Source organism: Ciona robusta, chromosome 3, assembly GCF_009617815.1.
Source record: "Ciona robusta chromosome 3, ASM961781v2".
NCBI lineage: Eukaryota > Metazoa > Chordata > Ascidiacea > Phlebobranchia > Cionidae > Ciona > Ciona robusta.
Genome location: NC_143237.1, coordinates 8,845,462 through 8,863,229, shown reverse-complemented (window position 1 = coordinate 8,863,229; position 17,768 = coordinate 8,845,462). Strand labels below are relative to the sequence as shown.

Genomic DNA, 17,768 nt, shown 5'->3' with positions numbered 1-17,768 from the left:
GTGAAAAAAAGAATAAATGTAACTTATTTATCCTTGTGTAGTCGGCAGGGAGAATTGTTACGACCCCGATGTTCTGTTTCATACACCTCATGCTCGCTTATGAATTACCACATATGTAACTTTGTGGGTATTTCTGGGGAATATGCAATATTTTGATCAGTTTAATTTTCTAATACATTTGGCAATATGAATCGCTATAGTAAAAAAAAAATTATTGCATAATAAATTCAGTACAGACACAAGTATATACTGAACAATGCTTTAATTTGTCACTTTAAAGATAAATTGCTTTCTGTTTAAAAACACGGATTATTTTAGTTGGTACATCTTATAACCTAATTATCTAAATTTCAAGTACCAACCTTTATTGAAAGCAGTAGCGACCTAACCATCACACAGCATGCAATGGCAGCTTTAAATCTATGATGTTCCGACAGGTCGTACATTTTTGCTCGAATTCCATTCCCAGGTGGTCTGTATGTAAATTAAGGAAAAATATAAGACACAAATGTGGTGCATGAACTGTATGTATATGGTTTGTTTGTAAGTAGAAGTTAAACATAAGACGTATATGTGGTGCATATATTCCGTGAATCTAACCCTGATCTGGTGCTCATATGGCAACATGATTCTTGTGTAAAGAAATACAGTTAGGATCTGATGCTTAGAAATATGTAACAGACAAAAGAGCCCAGCAAATTGTATAATACAAGATATATGACCACCTTGGTGGTAAATGCAGAGGTTGCGCAATCTTGAGTCGACTTTTCAAATCCTCCCAACGACGTTGGTCAACTGTAAGCAACGCTGTTCCTTTGTTCTCATTGTAATTAGCGATAACAACACCTGTGTTTAATCATTTTAAAAGGTATATTAAAAAAAGATGTGTGGCAGAAAATAATGTAAAAATTTAATTATGGAGTAGTGCGTTTTTTCTGTAATAAATATGGTATAAATTGTTTTTGATAAGAAATAAAGTTTAGAGCAGATTTTATACGGTAGAAACTGTTTAGGAAGCAAAATCCAACTTTCTTTTGTACATTTTACACTATTTAGTCTTTAAATAGGTTATATATTAAAAGACTGTTAATACACTAAAAAGACTCATAAAATATTAAAATAATATTTTTATATGCTCCGTAAAAAATAGAATTGTTGCTTTTACATAAGCAGAAATATGTCAGACTTCCAACATAGTAAACTCACCAATAAAGAGAGTGAGTCCCATCATACAACCAAGAAAGACAAATAGGTGAATGTAGATTGCATGTAGCTGAAGGGAGATTGTTATATTTGATTATCAGGTTTATTATTTTGTGAATTGTTCAAGATTTTCCACTGCGTTGCTTGCATACAAAAACATATGACACTACATAAAAATGCATTTCCAATATTTAACAAAACTTGTGCTCCAAGTACCAGAAGAAACTTAATAACTTCCTACAGTCTTGCCAGAGCCAAAACTCAAGATTTTTTTGTGCTTTACTGTTATACAAAGACATGTGCATAAGATACTACATAAAAAGTGCGTTTACAACATTCTGTGACCAGTAATACAAAGTTATAATATAAAGACATGAAGTGCTTTAAATACATATGACTGATAAATCATAATGAAACATTACATACTCTGAGCTTAATGTTACAATTACAAGTAGTTAACATATGGCTATATTTACCTGTGTTCTTACAACAGCAACACATACAAAACAACAGATGATCTCATGCAATGTATCTGAAGAACACACAGTTTACAACAAGCCTTTAACATAAACCAGTGATTCTCAAACTAAGCCTTAATTTATTTTATAAACAGATTGCATGCTATGTCATATTTAGACAAATGCTTGTAATAAATTTTGCTAATCCTTACATTTCAAAATATGTCTATTTCGTTGTTTAAAAAATGAAACTTTAGTAATGAACATTATTGATAAAAATTATATTGTTGGTGCCACAAGCTTTTCTAATCGAGAAAAAAGTTTTTTTTCCTAACTTAACACTAACTACATGATCAACAACATAAAACATAATATAACAATCTAAACCAGCTTTTACACCAAAATTATTTTTCGCCTCTCAAATTTTTTTTAAAGGTAATTTCACGATTTTAATTGTAGTGGGGTGAAATATTCTGTATGAAAATGTTTTTTCCAAAAGCTGTTTTTGATTTACATTAAGTCAACAGAAAAGTTTCTAAACCAACATACCGGTCCCATTCTTTCAACTAGGATGTCTCTCACTTCAATCCAACCTTTTAATGATAAAACTTCAAAGAGAGCAAGTGTTGCGGATCCTATCGTATCAAAGTTAAAATTCCGTGGGTTGGTCCACACCCTGGGCACCATGAAGCCTGTAAATGTGGATTTTAAATGAAAATTGTTTTATTTGTAAAGTTATTCTAATTCTTTGCAGTGGTTATTTTTTTAATAAAATAATTGTATAAATGACATTAAAAATGCAATTTTAATTTAATTTCAGTTTGTATAGCATGTTCAAACATTTTTTGGGAATTTTGAGAACAAAAACCAGAACTATTAAAAATCCTTTCTTAATTGGTTATGAAAAATTCCCATAAATTTGGTAAAAAATCTTTGGCCACCAGAAATTGCTGCTAAGGTATGTGTGATTGTAAATATGGGCTAACCTTTATAAACGTAAGGGAGGCCAAAACAGTTAAACCCAAAATCCTATGAAACAAATCTATCTTATTGGTTATAATGTTTACTGATTAATGTTGTGTAAAAATATTTAGAGATGGCCTGCCTACCCTGCCACCCCAGGTTTGGCGCCCATGTGTGTTAACTTACCTGGTGGGTCTTCTTCTATGTTAAGGTTGTTGGAAAGCCATACAGTTTGAAAGAAGATGCCATGACAGTCTGACTTTTTAGTGATAGTGAGGTCATTGCATGCAGCAAGTTGACCTCCGTACATCTGGACACCAAAACTCGCGAAAACGAAGATCAAAGCCACAAGGAGAATGAACACCTTGGTAGAAAATTGTTTGGATAAAATGGAAGAATTAAATTGACAAAAAACATCTTTTCACGAAGTAACATAAATGGTAACTCGTAAGCTGGCACAAGGTGCATGAAATAGAACAGTCGTGTTATATCAAATGTTGTTTTCTGGCCACACCAGGATAAGGCAAGTTTCATTAGTTCATATATGGCACTGTTGCTAGTTTGCTAACAAGTCAGTAGTGTCACTTAGGTTACTAATGGCTGGTTTAAATATGACTCAACATGGAGGGTTATTGGCAATAGGAAAATGCGTTGTAATTCTATTTTCTACAAATATTGGTAAATACTGAATAATTTTGAATATACTGCAGAAAACTAGTTAAAGGAAAGAAATAAGAGAAAAAAGCCAACAGTATTAATACATACCATGGTAATCTCTTTGAAGCTTCGAAATAACTCGATGACAACTTTACGTATTTGTGGAACAAGTTTAAATATTCTTAGCGGCCGAAAACATCTTAAGATCATCAGGAATTGGCCTGAAAAATGCCAAAACAGTCAAATGCATTCTCAATGTCAAAACTCAATAAATTTGGACAAAACATCATGTTTAAAATCAACCTTTTTAACAGCCTAGAATTGCCTAAAAATGTAGACTGTAGAGTAAGCATTGTTAAAGTAGTTGAATTCCAAGAACAGACTGGGTTCTTGACTTTGCTTAGTGTTCAATATGATTCAATGCTAAAGAAACAAAGTAGGTCAACATAGCGAGCAGATGATATCCTACCTGTATGGGAGCCAGACAATGTACACAGGAAAACGACAGACACGATAAATATTGCAGCGTCGAGAAAACCACCCAAGTCCTTAAATGCGGGTTTAGGGGTAAAAAATACCCCGTTAGCGATTACCTGGTGGAAATATGAGGATTTTGTTAGTTTTTTTTAAGCTTTGTGAATTGTAGAATCAGTACAGTGGAGATTTTGTTGTTTTTTATTTACATTATCTTTTTAGGGAATTTAGCAAAAACTGTGATGGTTTTTGAAACTGTAGTTAAACCTTTGTTGGAAAGGTAAAATATAACAAGTAAAAAATACTATACTAATATTATACTAACTTTGTATTTTTGTATATTGTTAAAATAAGACTATAACATAATATCTGTTAATGATCGTTATAATATTTTAATTGTTAAATTTATAACCCATCACCTGATCTAAATATTTCATAAAGCAGTATATGTGTACAAAGGAGCATGCTGCACACAATAGCATGTGCATAGCATAATATAAGATAATAGGAAAGGCTAATATAGTTAGCATATATAATTGTGGGGTAAGATGACCTCATATTTCCTGAACAGACTTTTAACAATTAACAACGCTCTTTTACAATCCTAAGCCTACGGTTATATAATTCTATAAATATTATTTCTTTACTACCAAATGGGACGAGAAAACAAGATTAACACCTGTCCCGTTTCACCCGAGATTAGTTTACCTTGAGTGTAAGCTCACAGCCCATTGAAACCACAAAGATATATTCAGCTACTTGCAAAGCAGGTGTATCGTGTATTCTCATTGTAGTTTTCTCCATCAGCATTGAGCAGCATGAGGTTACTGTTACAAGTATCATGAACCAGTCTAGGTAAGGTACTAGGCCAAGCAAGTCGCTGTAAAAGAAGGTGTTTTTATGTAAATTTGTAAAAATTAGGTAAATTTTAATCTTGGTTTAAGCCTTTTGAGTTATGTTGTACAGTTTACAAATTGCTGCAATATTTTCTAAAGTTAAAAGAGCTTGTTATTTTTAGAAAAATGCAACATTGAAAATTTATATATGGAATATTTTTTCTTTTACAAGAAGTGAGAAGTAGTTACAAAAAGTTTGTTAATATTTAGTTAAGCATACTGTAGAACTTGTGAGTTTCCTTGTTCTTTCACATTCTCTGATGAATTTTCTGATTTTCCGTATTGAGCTGTTACAATGTACTTGCATATTCTGGAAAATGTAATAAATTACTTTCACATCTTACACCAAAAATAATTTAATACTTAATTAGTTTTCTGATAGTTTTAAAAAAAAAACAATTTTCTCTGAGTTATTATACAGTTTGTGATTTTAAAATCCATTTTAAGATTTAGGTTTTTCAGCGCATTCTTTTACTACATATCCGAGGTAATGGGCCAAATGTGGCCTAAATCGCTGACAAGGACCTCACCTACATAGAGTAGAACATATACACAGACCATATTACAATCATACTTTCGAAATTGGCTGTCCCTTTTTATAAAGAGCAAAGGGGTGTCAAAGAGTGGATGGTTTTCGCGCAACTCCTGTTCATGGCGTTGTCTCTTTAGCAGCGCTTGCTGACATTTTAGATGAATGAGTTTGATGTCAACTTCCTGCTGTGCGTTGTGGTCGTACAACGACTCCTGAACAACGTTCAAGATTGATTAATAAGTTTGTGGATATAAGTCCAAGACACACTCAGTACTACAAAGTGAAATATTGACAGTGTGAAAGAATTTTTAAACAGAAAATTAATCATAGTTTAAATAAAACAATATAACTGTATTAAATTTGGTCATTTAGTTAAAATGCTCCAGACTGTGAATTTTGAAATTCAATTACGCTACGAAATACTAAACTGTACAGGGCGTTGAGTTTTGACCTTTTTTTAAAGCACTATCTAGTGGTATATCTTTTAAGATGCATATTAGTTTCAGTTACATACAAATATTAAGCCATGGCTGAGAAACTGAGTCATATATTTTCAGTATGGCAACGTGTTTAAACTAAATTCAATTTGCTAAAAATACCACTAACAAAACATGAACATCAAGCATGTATAAGAACATCATATTGATTCAACAGTTGAGTGTAAACACAAAACGTGATGCATGAAACATGTTACCGATGCCCGTATATTGTTGTCCACTGTCGTCAGTCTGTTCTCATCATTAAATGTTCGCCGATTTGGGAAAAAGGGCCGTCTTTCCCTGCGAATTAGGTGTTGTGCTCCGAGAAGAGACTTACTGGTACCCACTGCACTGCTTGTAAGACCAGAGGATTCTGTGAAAAGAAAGGAATGGAAATGGTCAGATTTTATGTAGAATGCAAATTGTCTTGTCTTTTATGTAGAATGCGAAATGTCTTGTCTTTTATGTAGAATGCAAATTGTCTATGCTTTGATAATCAGCGGTGAATTTTGTGGAAAACTGTTAATTTTGAAAAGTGTTGCAGCTTGAGACAGTGTATACAAGCAGAAAATATAATTGAGACATTGGAATATAATGATGCTAGTAGGTTGAAAAATAAATTTAAAAGTAGAAATAGAAAATATTTTTGTTTGTTGTTTGCACATGCATTTTTTTCAATGAAATAAAACTGTTTCCATTTTAAATTTTTTTATTAATTTGTTTTTTTTTTAATAAAGTGTTTTTTTTTATTTATTTTATTACCTTTTGAAATTCTCTGTTGTGCACAATCTCTCATTAGAAAGTCGAGCATGTTTGGTTTGACTTCATTTATTCTGTGGTTGCACATCAATGATGGTTTCTGGAAAAAAAGTAAAACAAAGGTCACAAATTGGAAACTGTTACATAAAACCCATGTGCTTAATTATATGTTATAATAAATATTTGCAAGATCCTACATTGATGAACACCATAGGACTGAAGATTTCAATATGGGAGCTTTTACCTCAAGAAATTATGAACATGGCTAAAACAGAAGCAGTAAACCAATACACAACCTATTAATTCAGAAAATGCTAATAAATAAAATATTATTTGAATTTTTGCTGTGACCGGTGTGACTCTTCTGAATTCTATTAATGTGAAAAAATAAATATGAATACAACCGCAGTGTCTTTACCTTATTAATAATTGATCATTTTCTGACACTGTTCACCACTATTACATAATGACTGCTTATTACTGAACAAACAATTTGGTTCTATTATCACACCATGAATATTAGAGAGAACAAAGATAAAAGGTAACGCTTCCTTGAATAATTTATTCGGGAAAATAGCTTAACAAACGAATAGACACAGATTTCAGCTTTGTATTATAAACACAGTTGAGATTTTGCTGGTAAAAAAGAAGAAATTGTTTGTAATTCACTGATTTTTAAAGTGAGAATAAATTGTTTATAATTTAATCAGAAGAGGAAGAAATTTTAGATCATTAAATGGAAAGTTGTAAAAGGTTCTGTTTTTCGTAAAATATAGTGATATTGAGAGTAAAGATTTTTATTTAATTTTTTATGCCTACTGCAGTTTTTGTATGTGATGCATAAAGTGTATTTAAGTTTAAGTTAAAAAGTTAAGTTTTATTATTTCAGAAGTTTTGAGGGATACCAATACTGTGAATTCTGAAGTTATTTAGGGAAATCAAAATTTGATGGCATGTACATCAGTGTAAGCAGAAGAATGATCAACATAACCAACTGCAACATACACCATCAGTACAGAATGTGCAGCAAGGAATCATTTTTTTCAGGAAACCACACGTTTAATGTGGAAAAGTAGGTGAAATGTAGCTGGTACGATTTTTTTTTGAAATTATTATTTTTGTGCTAACTTTAGCATTTAAAAAAAATTTGCAGGGTCCAAAATTCATTTTTTTACTCAGAAGTAGGAGATTTTAGCCACAAAATGCTTAACTTAACTTTAATAAAACTGTAACTATTCTGAAAATAAAATCCCCCAAAATGGGTCCAATTTTCTAAAATAATTTGATTTTTTGCAGGGATTGCAGTGTTGCTGGTCTGTATGTGATTATCATGACCACGTTTCTCACCATCATTATAACTGTGTTTGGTAACATCCTTGTTCCATTCATTGTGATTGGAAATCGTTCGTATTGGAATCCATACGGGATCTGCCGCCTCTGGATCTCCGTGTGCGATCTCATCATAGGACTTACTTATCTTCCTCTAAGAGCAATGGTGATGATACAAATCCTCTTCACACAGCATCATTTTACAGAAGAGCAAATCGGAACTACTCTCACAGGTAATTCAATTCTGACAAAACTTAATTTTAGCAAAAAATTTTGGGCATAACATTAAAATTTTTGGGTAAATTTGAATTTTTGCAAAGTTTTTAAATTTTTGCAAAAACTTTTATTAAAACTTTATAAATTTTTGCGTAAGTTTTTAAAAGATTTTTTTTTTTTAGATTTTTTTCCCAAATTTTTGCAATACTTTTCCCAAGTAAAACAGCAAGTATATACTATTTTAAGAAAAGAATAAAAATCTTTCATTTTAGTACTTCGGGAGCACCATTCAGAGTTGCAAGCCAACAGAACAACAAACATCAACCTGGAGATTATTTTCAAAACATATGAACTTGAAAATTGGTACCTTGTGGTTGGAATGAGCTGTTTGTTGGCAACTTATATTCTTGTTGTAAGTAGATACAAACAAAGAATTGTATAAAAGTAAACAATACTGATATATTTATTAATATGCTTCAGCATAGAATGCAGGAGGTAAACACGAATGAAAACCATAAATGATTTTGAAAGTGACCCCCCTTAACATCAATACACCCTTGGACATTTCCTATTTTTTAGTACTGTGTAGCTGATTCTCAATTTAGGATACTTCCACAGGTCCCTTGGTTTCTTTTCGTGATGTCAGCAGACAGATACACAGCTATTGTGCACCCATATAAATACCAGCAATGGTACAGTACACGGAAAATGCAAATTGTTCTTTTTGCTGTTGCCACCATTTCAATATTTGGAGGAACAGCATGGCCTTTGATAAACATCAAGGTGTTTTATCCAAGTGTGAATAACAGGTTATTATAACATTAAAGTCTTACCAGATGGCAAACAAATTGTCATAAATACACTTTTCGTACCAGATAAGCCGTTGAATGATTAATTATAACATTATTATGCAATATGTAGCCAAGTAATTAAAATTTCATTGCGTGTGTTGAAATTTTAGGTTTGGACTTGGACCAATGTTTCTATTAGGACAGCACACCTTTGAAAACTCCAGAGAATTGTTGCTGTATCACCTGTTGTGGGCTCTTCCACTGTTTGCAGTTCTTGGCTTCAATGTATACACAGCCTACTACTGCATGTTTGCAATGTCAAAGAGCCATCGGCACAGAAGACAAAGCAGCCAGAGTGAATCAAGTACACAAGGTGAAGTCCAAGTTTAAACATTACTTGACTCCCGACCAATATTGACTTACTTTTGAAACTACTAATTCAATATTGTAATCTATTGTGCAATAGCTCTTGATTAAATATTACGCAAAACCTAAAAAAGGAACCACAAAATTTCTCATATTCCATAGGTCACTGTTATGTATAACTTTAGACAGAATACAGACTGAGGAGTATAATTAGATCACATTTTTTTAACAGCTTTAAGGAAAGAGTCTGTGACCAGCGTGATCAATTTTTTACACGAACATACAACGAAGAAATGTTGCAACATTTTCTCAAAATGCAAAACTACAGAACATAAAGATACCAACCATAAACTATGCTGTCTTTGTTTTAAAACACAAGTTGGTACACAAGTAGAAACACCTGTAACAAGCAACATCAACACTGTATGTGAGAATCCACATCGCAACAGACATTACTCAGTCAGTGTAGAATCCACCACCCATCAAAGGAACGAAGCAGTTGAAGCTTTTTGGATTCTTTCCATTATGACGCTAATGTTTCTCATCAGTTTGCTTCCATCATTCATATTTACCACCCTGGTCCCAGTTCCATGTGATCAAGCAGTGCATTGGACCTGGCTCTATACTAGCATACAGTTCCTACATATGAGTCACCCTTGTCAGAATGTCATAATTTATAACTACCGCTCCCAAAAGTTCCGTAAGGCAGGGAAGGCTGTCATTCGAAAGTTGTTTGATAAATTATATTGCCACTGTACGTGAAAAGCCTGATACATCATAACCACATTACTACCTCAGCTAACATTACTGTTTAAACAAGTGTCAATCAAAATAGTGTAGGCAATTGTAGAACTGTTTAAATAACTGTGTTTAACATTGCACTCTTCATGAATTCAATGTAACGCTACAAATAAAAGTATGTTATTTATAAAAGGCTGAATGCTTGCAGAAAATCCATTGTCTTACAACACCAAACAATACTTTTTTTTGTCGTCAAATAAGTCTATTAAACATGACAGATTGTATAGTGACACCATTTAACCAGAAAAAAATGACGTAAGCATCAAAAAAATTCTATTTAAATGTGAGGATGTATGTAAAATCATCACTAATTTAACCACTGATTTGTTCTACATTAAACATCATATGTCAGTATACAGTTTGTAGGACACCAGGTAAAATGCTTTACTATAAAAGTTAGTTATATTTTAATGAACTAATAGGACCAGAAACTTATGATATGTTATTCAAATGAAATGTAATGAATTAATGCAGATTTTTTACTTGTACTAATAGGTTTGTGTAGAATTTAAACAAAAAAGCAAAGGAAATGGATTTTATTTAGGTTTCCGAAGATGGGTAACACAACATGGTATAATTACGACCACCATGTTCGTATGTGTTCAAAGGCTTCATATTACACAGTTAATCATACATTTAATGTATACAGGTATACAAAATGTGTTTTGTACTGTTTCAATAATTTTGGATAAAAATTTTTGCAACGATACTATTTTAAGTTTAATTTTTTTCTACGCTGCGTATTCTTTGCTAAAGTTATATAAAGCAGCATTTAAATTTAGAAAAATGTTTTGCACATAAAAATGGATATAGATTCGGGACCAGCAATAAAAAGTTCGATTAAGCAGGGTTGACTGTTCATAGAGCTAAAAAAAATTATGTTTTTTATTTTAAATTACAGTGACTGCAGTGTTGCTGGCATCAGTCTTCTTATTACAATCACCATCATATTAATAGTAACCAGTATATTCGGAAACCTGTTAGCAGTGGTTGTAATTCATGGCAACAAAAACTATTGGAACCCTTATGGGATATGCAGAGTGTGGCTTGCACTGTGGGACTCTATGACAGGGATATTATACATGCCTGCACACCTCTATATTATGATCAATGTGTTTTTTAAAGAAGATTGCTTTTCGGGAGAAAACAAATCATTTGTAAAAGAAGGTAACACAGCCTTTTGAATTATTTTGAAGCTTTTTATTCAATACTTTTTTAAAGTATTTCTTTTATATCATATTTAAACAATACTAGTTTTGTTCAAAATACCCCTTTTTCAGTATAAAAATGTTTGTTACTGTAATAAAATAGATAAAATAACTTTAGGTTACCTTATTTGATTTTGCAATGCAAGAGGGGTAGCCTATAGAAAAAGTTGGTATTTTCAATGCCAAAGCCTTTATTTTTAATATTCTATTTAAGTTTTAACTGCCCAAACTATTTGTGTTTGAGATATATTAAAATATTTAATATGTTTACAGCACAAATGAAAGTGTATGGGAACACAACACTCAATATTAAGATGAACGCCATGAGTCTGCAAATTAAAATCCTAGGGTTTGAGCTGATGCATGATACTGTTATAGTGCTTATGAGTTTTGTACTGGCAACATATATTCTTATGGTAAGCGAAAACAATATCTTTAATGCCTTGGTGTTCAAATTTTTTCCTTGGAAATTCAACTGTATATATGAAAAACAAAATTCTATAAAAACACAGCATTTTAAATAATACATTATACACACCCCTCAATATTTTTATTGAAACAAGAAGTATGATTGAATATTGTTGCAAAAAAGAGCTGACTCTAAAAATTTAAACTGATTTAATTAGGAATGCTACAAGCCAAAATGGTTTTGGATTTATAATAGACCTGTCATTTCTAATTTGTAATATAAATGTGTTTATCTCTTAACAACAGACACCTTGGATTTTAATGGTGATGTCAGTTGACCGATATGTGGCAATTGTCTTTCCCTTTAAATACAGCAAGTGGTCAAGCAAAAAGAAAATGGTCATCATATTGTTGGTGGCTACCGTAATTGTTGTTTTCTGTGGCACAGTATGGCCACTCGCACATTTAGAGCTTTTTTCTCCAGGAATAAACAACAGGTAATTGAATATACAATCGAGTTTATCAAGTTTCTATGAGAAATAAAGGCTTTTCAGGTCTGCTAAACAAAGAAGGGTAGTATATACGTACAGTTTTAAAGACAAAACTTTAATTCTGTTTTGTGTTAGTGTAGTCCTACTGCATAGCTCGTATAGGACCTGTGATTTAGGTCAGTCCGGCGCCGTGGTATAGTGGTTAGCACGCCTGCCTGTAACCCAGAGGTAATGGGTTCAAGGCTCTACACTGCTACCATTGTGGGCGTATGTGTCCTTGGACAAGACACTTAACAATTGCTCCAACCCAGTGGTCACTATTGGGTTGTCTAAATTATCAGCCATACATAAAAAAATCCCCCCCCCCAAAATAATCACCCACAAAGTATCATACATGGAAACTCATAAGCTGGCACGAGGTGTTAAACCCGTGTGATAACAACTGTCGTTTTCCGGCCACGCGAGGATAAGGTAAGTTACATTCATTCATTTGAGTTAGCTCATTACTCTGGCTATGATTACTTCATAACGTTTGTGTCATAACAACTATTTATGGCTAGCAATACATCAAACCTAGTAGGCTAAACAGGTGCAGAAAAAAGAGAATAAAACATGGTCTGTATGTTTTTTTTATGAACAGGTTTGGAATTGGAGCAACATTTATATTTGGAAGATTTAAATTCTTTGAATCTAAAGAAATTATGTTATATTTTCTCACATGGGGTCTACCATTGCTTGTTGTGTGTGGTTTTGGATCCTACACAGCTTATTATTGCCTCAATGTGATGCCTCGGCTACATAAACAAAATACAAGTAAGTTTGTGCTGCATGAAGGATAGGTGTGGACAAACTGTGTAGTAGCGGTTTGGAAAAAAAACTATTATTTTTTTTTTTTTATCAGAAAAAATTGTTTTCAAACTGATTTAATTATTTGTATAAAATAAAAATTTAGACAATATTTTAATTGCACACAGGAGCGAATCAGAGAAGTACTGAGAATGTATCCAGTACCGTTCAATCACAAGGAAAGACTAAATCTACTTATTGTTGCTGTAAAAGAAAACAAGTCCTTCGAAAAACAAGCCGAAACATAAACAAAATTTGGGTTGCGTTTAGAGAAACAAGTCAAAACGAAGTGAAAGATGAAGCACTTGAAGCCTTTTGGATTCTTATTATTATGACAGTGATGTTTCTGATTAGTTTGTGTCCTATGTTTATCGTGACGGCTTTTGTGCCAGTGCCTTGCGACGAAGCAGTAGGATGGACATTGCTATTTACCTTTGTACAGCTGATACACCTCAGCCATTCAAGTCAGAACGTCATAATATATAACTACAGATCAAAGGAGTTTCGAGAGCATGGGAAGAAGTTGATAAAAGATGGGTTTTTACGTTTCAAAAAGTGCAAATATAATTAGGTTTTCGTTGCTAGTTAACATTATTTAAATATTCTTTTTTTTACGCAGATGAGGTCCTATAATCTTCATGCCATGTGACCTATTTGGCCAAAGTGGGCCCATTTTATTTTATTATGAATTCTTAAAAATACACATGTTGAAAGTAAACTTTTTAAAATCATTTTGTATGCGTTATTTATAACAAGAACTGTTTTATCACTGTGGTAGTTATTATCATGAAAATGTATGATACAATAGAAGACAAAATTTTGTTGATTTTTCATATTTCGTGGAAATATCCGGATAGGGTAGATTTATGGCAGTTGTTATAGGTTCTAGGTTGTCTAAAGTCTAGACAGAAAGGTCAAGTTAGTGAAGTTGTTATGCTGGTATATCATGGCATGCTTTAAATCAATCGGCGGTTTCCTGCTCACGTTGACAGAACACGATATGACAGAAAAAAATGCCAAAGTTTTGATTCATAATTCGATAATGTAGTACAAGTTTACAATGACATAGGAACACATGGTCTACTATGCATGAATGTGAGAATTAAAGTTTAGAAGTGACTTGCATTATTTGGGAAAATTCTATATAATCCGATATTTCATGTGATCTAAGTATTTCTGTATATTTCATGTGATGACTCAGACAGGATTTTGAGGTGGAAAAATAAACGTGATTCAAATTAGGATATGTTGTGTACATAACAAGAGTAGGCTTGTGTGTATCACTGAATCGTGTTTAAAATATCAGATCAATTTTAAATGACAGATGAAGAAAAGCTTGATAAAATTGTTGCATGTGTTTGGTAAAGGGTCAAAAAATATTATTATTTAAAAACAATATATTAATGTTTTTTCAAAGCACAAAAAATATAGATAGAAAGAGAAATGAATTGAATGGAAAACAGAACAAATATCACTAGCAATACTTACTACTATAGACTCTGCTCACGGGAATCGTTTAACTCAGAAAACCACACATTTAATGTTTACAGGTAAATATATATGAATAAGGAGTTAAAATTGTTTATGCAAAAAAACATGCATATAAAAAAGATTCTGTGCAACTCAAACTAGTCATTTTGGTATTACTCTTTGTTTAATTTCAATAAAAGTCAGTTTTACATCTGTTTACTAGTAACATTTTTAAAGGTATGAACTTTATGGTAAAATTACAGTTTTAATTACTTATTTTGCTTCATATTTTACAGTGATTGCAGTTTAGCTGGCATCAGCGTCATAATAGCTGTTGTGCTCGTAATAATCACTATTGCAATACTTGGAAATATTCTTGTGGTAACTGTCATATGTTTAAACAAGTGCTACTGGAACACATATGGATATTGTAGACTGTGCATAGCTCTGATAGACGTATTTGTTGGCACAGTGTATCTACCTTTCAGAATATGGACTTATATATCTGTTCTGTTTATCAATCAAGGTAGAATTGTGAAGTTATTAGAATATTACTGGTAGCTTTAAAAGTCAGTGGTTATTAAGTTTATTAGAGGGTCGTTTTGGATGTTTTTAACACACCATATTTCCAACGAAATAAAATTTTAACATCATGTTGCAAATCTTTATCTAAAAAATCTGGAAACTAGGGCAATTGTAAGTAAAATAGCGAAAAAACTAAAAATATCATATTACTCATAAAGCTTTTGTGAAACTTGTGTTTTCAAAGCATGATTTAATTAATTGTCTAGTCCCAACATTTCATGTCTGAAAATAAGTGACAAATAACTGTTTCCTGCCGTAGGCTCTTTACTTAATTCAAGTATTCTATTAACAGATGGAAATCTTGAGTCAATAATAAAACAACATGAAACAAATTACTGGGTATTGTTGGTCGTGATGAGTTGTATCACAGCAACTTATATAATTGTGGTTAGTTACAATTTTGATTAATTTTAAAGAAACAAAATTGCCAAGTTACATCATTTATAATGATCACGACTTCTCAGAAAAGCGGCTGAAACTCATTAGGGTGCTATTAAATGTCATAAATTAGAACATAGGATGATTAGCATTTATTTTAAGATCATGAGGTAATGCGACGACTCTGGCCTAAATATGAGGCTCCATAGCCTGCCCAGCCTTAGAACATGACATATATAGTACAGAACACTTTAAAAATATGTCCACGAATTTTTAATTCAGAGATTTTAAGAAGGTTTTGACTCTCCTGTGTTTTGTTTACATACACCGGTACACACATATATAACCAACTAATTTTTAACTAAAGAATAATACATTTACAAAATCCCATCTGGTAAAAAAGATTTACCTGACAAACCACTTTTATATTTTGTTTACAAGAAGCATGTTCTCACAGATCCCATCAACTCTGCTTGTTTTAACAATTGATCGATTCGCTGCAATTGTGCATCCGTACATGTATAAAAAGAATGCTCGCAAACTGTTACCAGTAGGTCTGGTTGCTACTGCTTTAATTGGATTATTTGGTGGAATTTTGTGGACTCTCATATTTCCAAACACATTTATACCAAGTGTACTAAACAGGCAAGTGTGTCTAGATGGTAAATTAAGACACCGTTTTACAATGTCCAAAATCTACGTACAAATTGCATTTTTTTGTCTAAAATTGTTTTTCTTTTTGCTGATTATTTAATTTTAACATAACAAACAAAATACCATAAAGGCTTACATGACAGAATACAAATTTATATAAGACCTTTATACTTTAATCAAATAAAACAGTGTTTTTATTGCTGTTTTTTTAGGTTTGGAATAATGCCCATGTTTCTACTGAGCACAGGTAGTCCCAGCATAGTATTAGTCTACAATTTATTGTGGGGGTTACCTATGATTGCAGTAACTGTTTTCAATATGTACACTGCGTACTACTGTGTGTTTGTTTTGCCGAAGTCAAGGAGAAAACGAGGTATGTAGGTGTGAAAAAATAAATTATTTTTCATGAAAATTTAAATATGTTTTCATGAAAATTTAAATATGTTTTTTACGTAAAAAATAGATGTTGTAATAATGAATAACTAATGTTAGGTACTTGCACCGTAAACATAACATATTTTACTCAATACTCATACCATTGACAGCGTATGTGTCCTTAGGCAAGACATTTAACAGTTATTGCTTTAACCAAGTTGTCACTGATAGGTTGTAGCACCCTGAGTGTCAGGGTAATGAGTAAACTAAGGGTTCAATTTCAGGTCCAATGATACGCCACTCTGTTAAACCTCATATGGTATAAAAAATAACTTTTTTTAGGAAAACGATCTCGCAACACTAGTCAATCTTCTGTAAGAAGCTCTGTAGGAAGTCAAAACAGAATAACAACAGCGAGCGGAACCATAGAAGAAAAAAGCAGCTACACTATACTTAGCTGTTGTATTTCCAAAAAGAAAACTGACACAGACAGTACATTTGAGAGTTCCAACAAAAGTTCAGAAGTCAAACCAGAGCGTGTCCACCACGCGCCAATTACAACTCGTCGTAGCAGCAGTAGGTTACGAACTATGGAACAGAAACTAAAGAAAGAAATGTTGGAAGCATTCTGGATAATTGTGGTCATGACTGTCATGTTTATTGTCACTGTTTTGCCGGTATTTGTTCTCGTGACCATGGTACCAGTTTTAGAGGAAAGCGTGGCAGCCACCTGGCTCTACACAACTGCACAACTACTGCATTTAAGCCACGGCTGCCAGAACGTTATAATTTATAATTTTCGGTCGAAAAGATTTCGAAATTGTTGTTGCCAAGTTGTGAAAGGAATAATTCTTAGACAAGATTTTCGGGTCCATAGGAGTTGTGAAACAACTTGAATTGTTTTTAAGTTTTTTTGGATTATTTAATTTTGTTATATTAAAATTCTATAAACAACAAGTTCTTTTTAATGTTTTGATCAGTTTTAAGTTATAGAGAAGATCTAAAAGTAAGGGTTCCCATTCCACTAACTAAAAATTGTTCTTTTGAATTAGTAAAGTACAAATTCTTTAAAAAAAATCAGTCAATTGAATACATTTGTTCCTCTACAATAATTTTAAATTAGTCTGACACTGTTTGTAGAGTAACAACAATTGCCAAATAGAAAACTAACAACAAATTTATTCTATACAAATTCCTAACCCATAAAATAGATAGGGATTTTAGAAAAACAAGTTTAGAAAAATAACATATGTATCCAAACCCCATAAAAAAGTATGTTTCATATACTTTTTAGAAAAACAAACTTAGAAGAAACCAACAAAATATGTATCCAAGCCCCTAAAAACATGTTTCATATACTTTTTAGTTAAAACAAGTTTAGAAAACCTTCTTTGATGAATGAGAATCAGGCTATCAACTGCTCAACACA

General features: G+C 32.2%; 4 protein-coding genes across 5 annotated transcripts in view; 3 read left to right on the top strand and 1 right to left on the bottom strand.

The window, feature by feature from the left end:
• The window catches only part of LOC149738978 (sodium leak channel NALCN-like), a 30,596-nt gene that overhangs the window by 5,256 nt on the left and 7,572 nt on the right, over window positions 1-17,768 (bottom strand). For both annotated transcript variants that reach the window (XM_089875606.1, XM_089875605.1), the window contains exons 18-29: window positions 6,425-6,521; window positions 5,878-6,035; window positions 5,226-5,395; window positions 4,872-4,961; window positions 4,464-4,635; window positions 3,751-3,874; window positions 3,390-3,502; window positions 2,811-2,988; window positions 2,211-2,353; window positions 1,207-1,273; window positions 726-846; window positions 363-474 (exon numbers count right to left, since the gene is read on the bottom strand). In XM_089875606.1, the coding sequence (XP_089731732.1) occupies window positions 363-474; window positions 726-846; window positions 1,207-1,273; window positions 2,211-2,353; window positions 2,811-2,988; window positions 3,390-3,502; window positions 3,751-3,874; window positions 4,464-4,635; window positions 4,872-4,961; window positions 5,226-5,395; window positions 5,878-6,035; window positions 6,425-6,521 (1,545 nt within the window). The remainder of the gene's footprint in view (window positions 1-362; window positions 475-725; window positions 847-1,206; window positions 1,274-2,210; window positions 2,354-2,810; window positions 2,989-3,389; window positions 3,503-3,750; window positions 3,875-4,463; window positions 4,636-4,871; window positions 4,962-5,225; window positions 5,396-5,877; window positions 6,036-6,424; window positions 6,522-17,768) is intronic.
• On the top strand, window positions 7,316-10,056 carry LOC149738981 (uncharacterized). The gene is made up of 6 exons (XM_089875617.1): window positions 7,316-7,493; window positions 7,718-7,983; window positions 8,239-8,378; window positions 8,585-8,775; window positions 8,928-9,130; window positions 9,356-10,056. The coding sequence occupies exons 1-6, from the start codon at window positions 7,375-7,377 to the stop codon at window positions 9,883-9,885; spliced, it is 1,449 nt and encodes a 482-aa protein (XP_089731743.1). The 5' UTR covers window positions 7,316-7,374; the 3' UTR covers window positions 9,886-10,056.
• On the top strand, window positions 10,404-13,703 carry LOC149738980 (uncharacterized). The gene is made up of 6 exons (XM_089875622.1): window positions 10,404-10,573; window positions 10,826-11,091; window positions 11,406-11,548; window positions 11,847-12,037; window positions 12,672-12,844; window positions 13,006-13,703. The coding sequence occupies exons 1-6, from the start codon at window positions 10,479-10,481 to the stop codon at window positions 13,446-13,448; spliced, it is 1,311 nt and encodes a 436-aa protein (XP_089731748.1). The 5' UTR covers window positions 10,404-10,478; the 3' UTR covers window positions 13,449-13,703.
• On the top strand, window positions 14,292-17,296 carry LOC149738979 (uncharacterized). Its single transcript, XM_089875621.1, has 6 exons — window positions 14,292-14,427; window positions 14,644-14,873; window positions 15,225-15,319; window positions 15,768-15,955; window positions 16,177-16,337; window positions 16,682-17,296. The coding sequence occupies exons 1-6, from the start codon at window positions 14,330-14,332 to the stop codon at window positions 17,233-17,235; spliced, it is 1,326 nt and encodes a 441-aa protein (XP_089731747.1). The 5' UTR covers window positions 14,292-14,329; the 3' UTR covers window positions 17,236-17,296.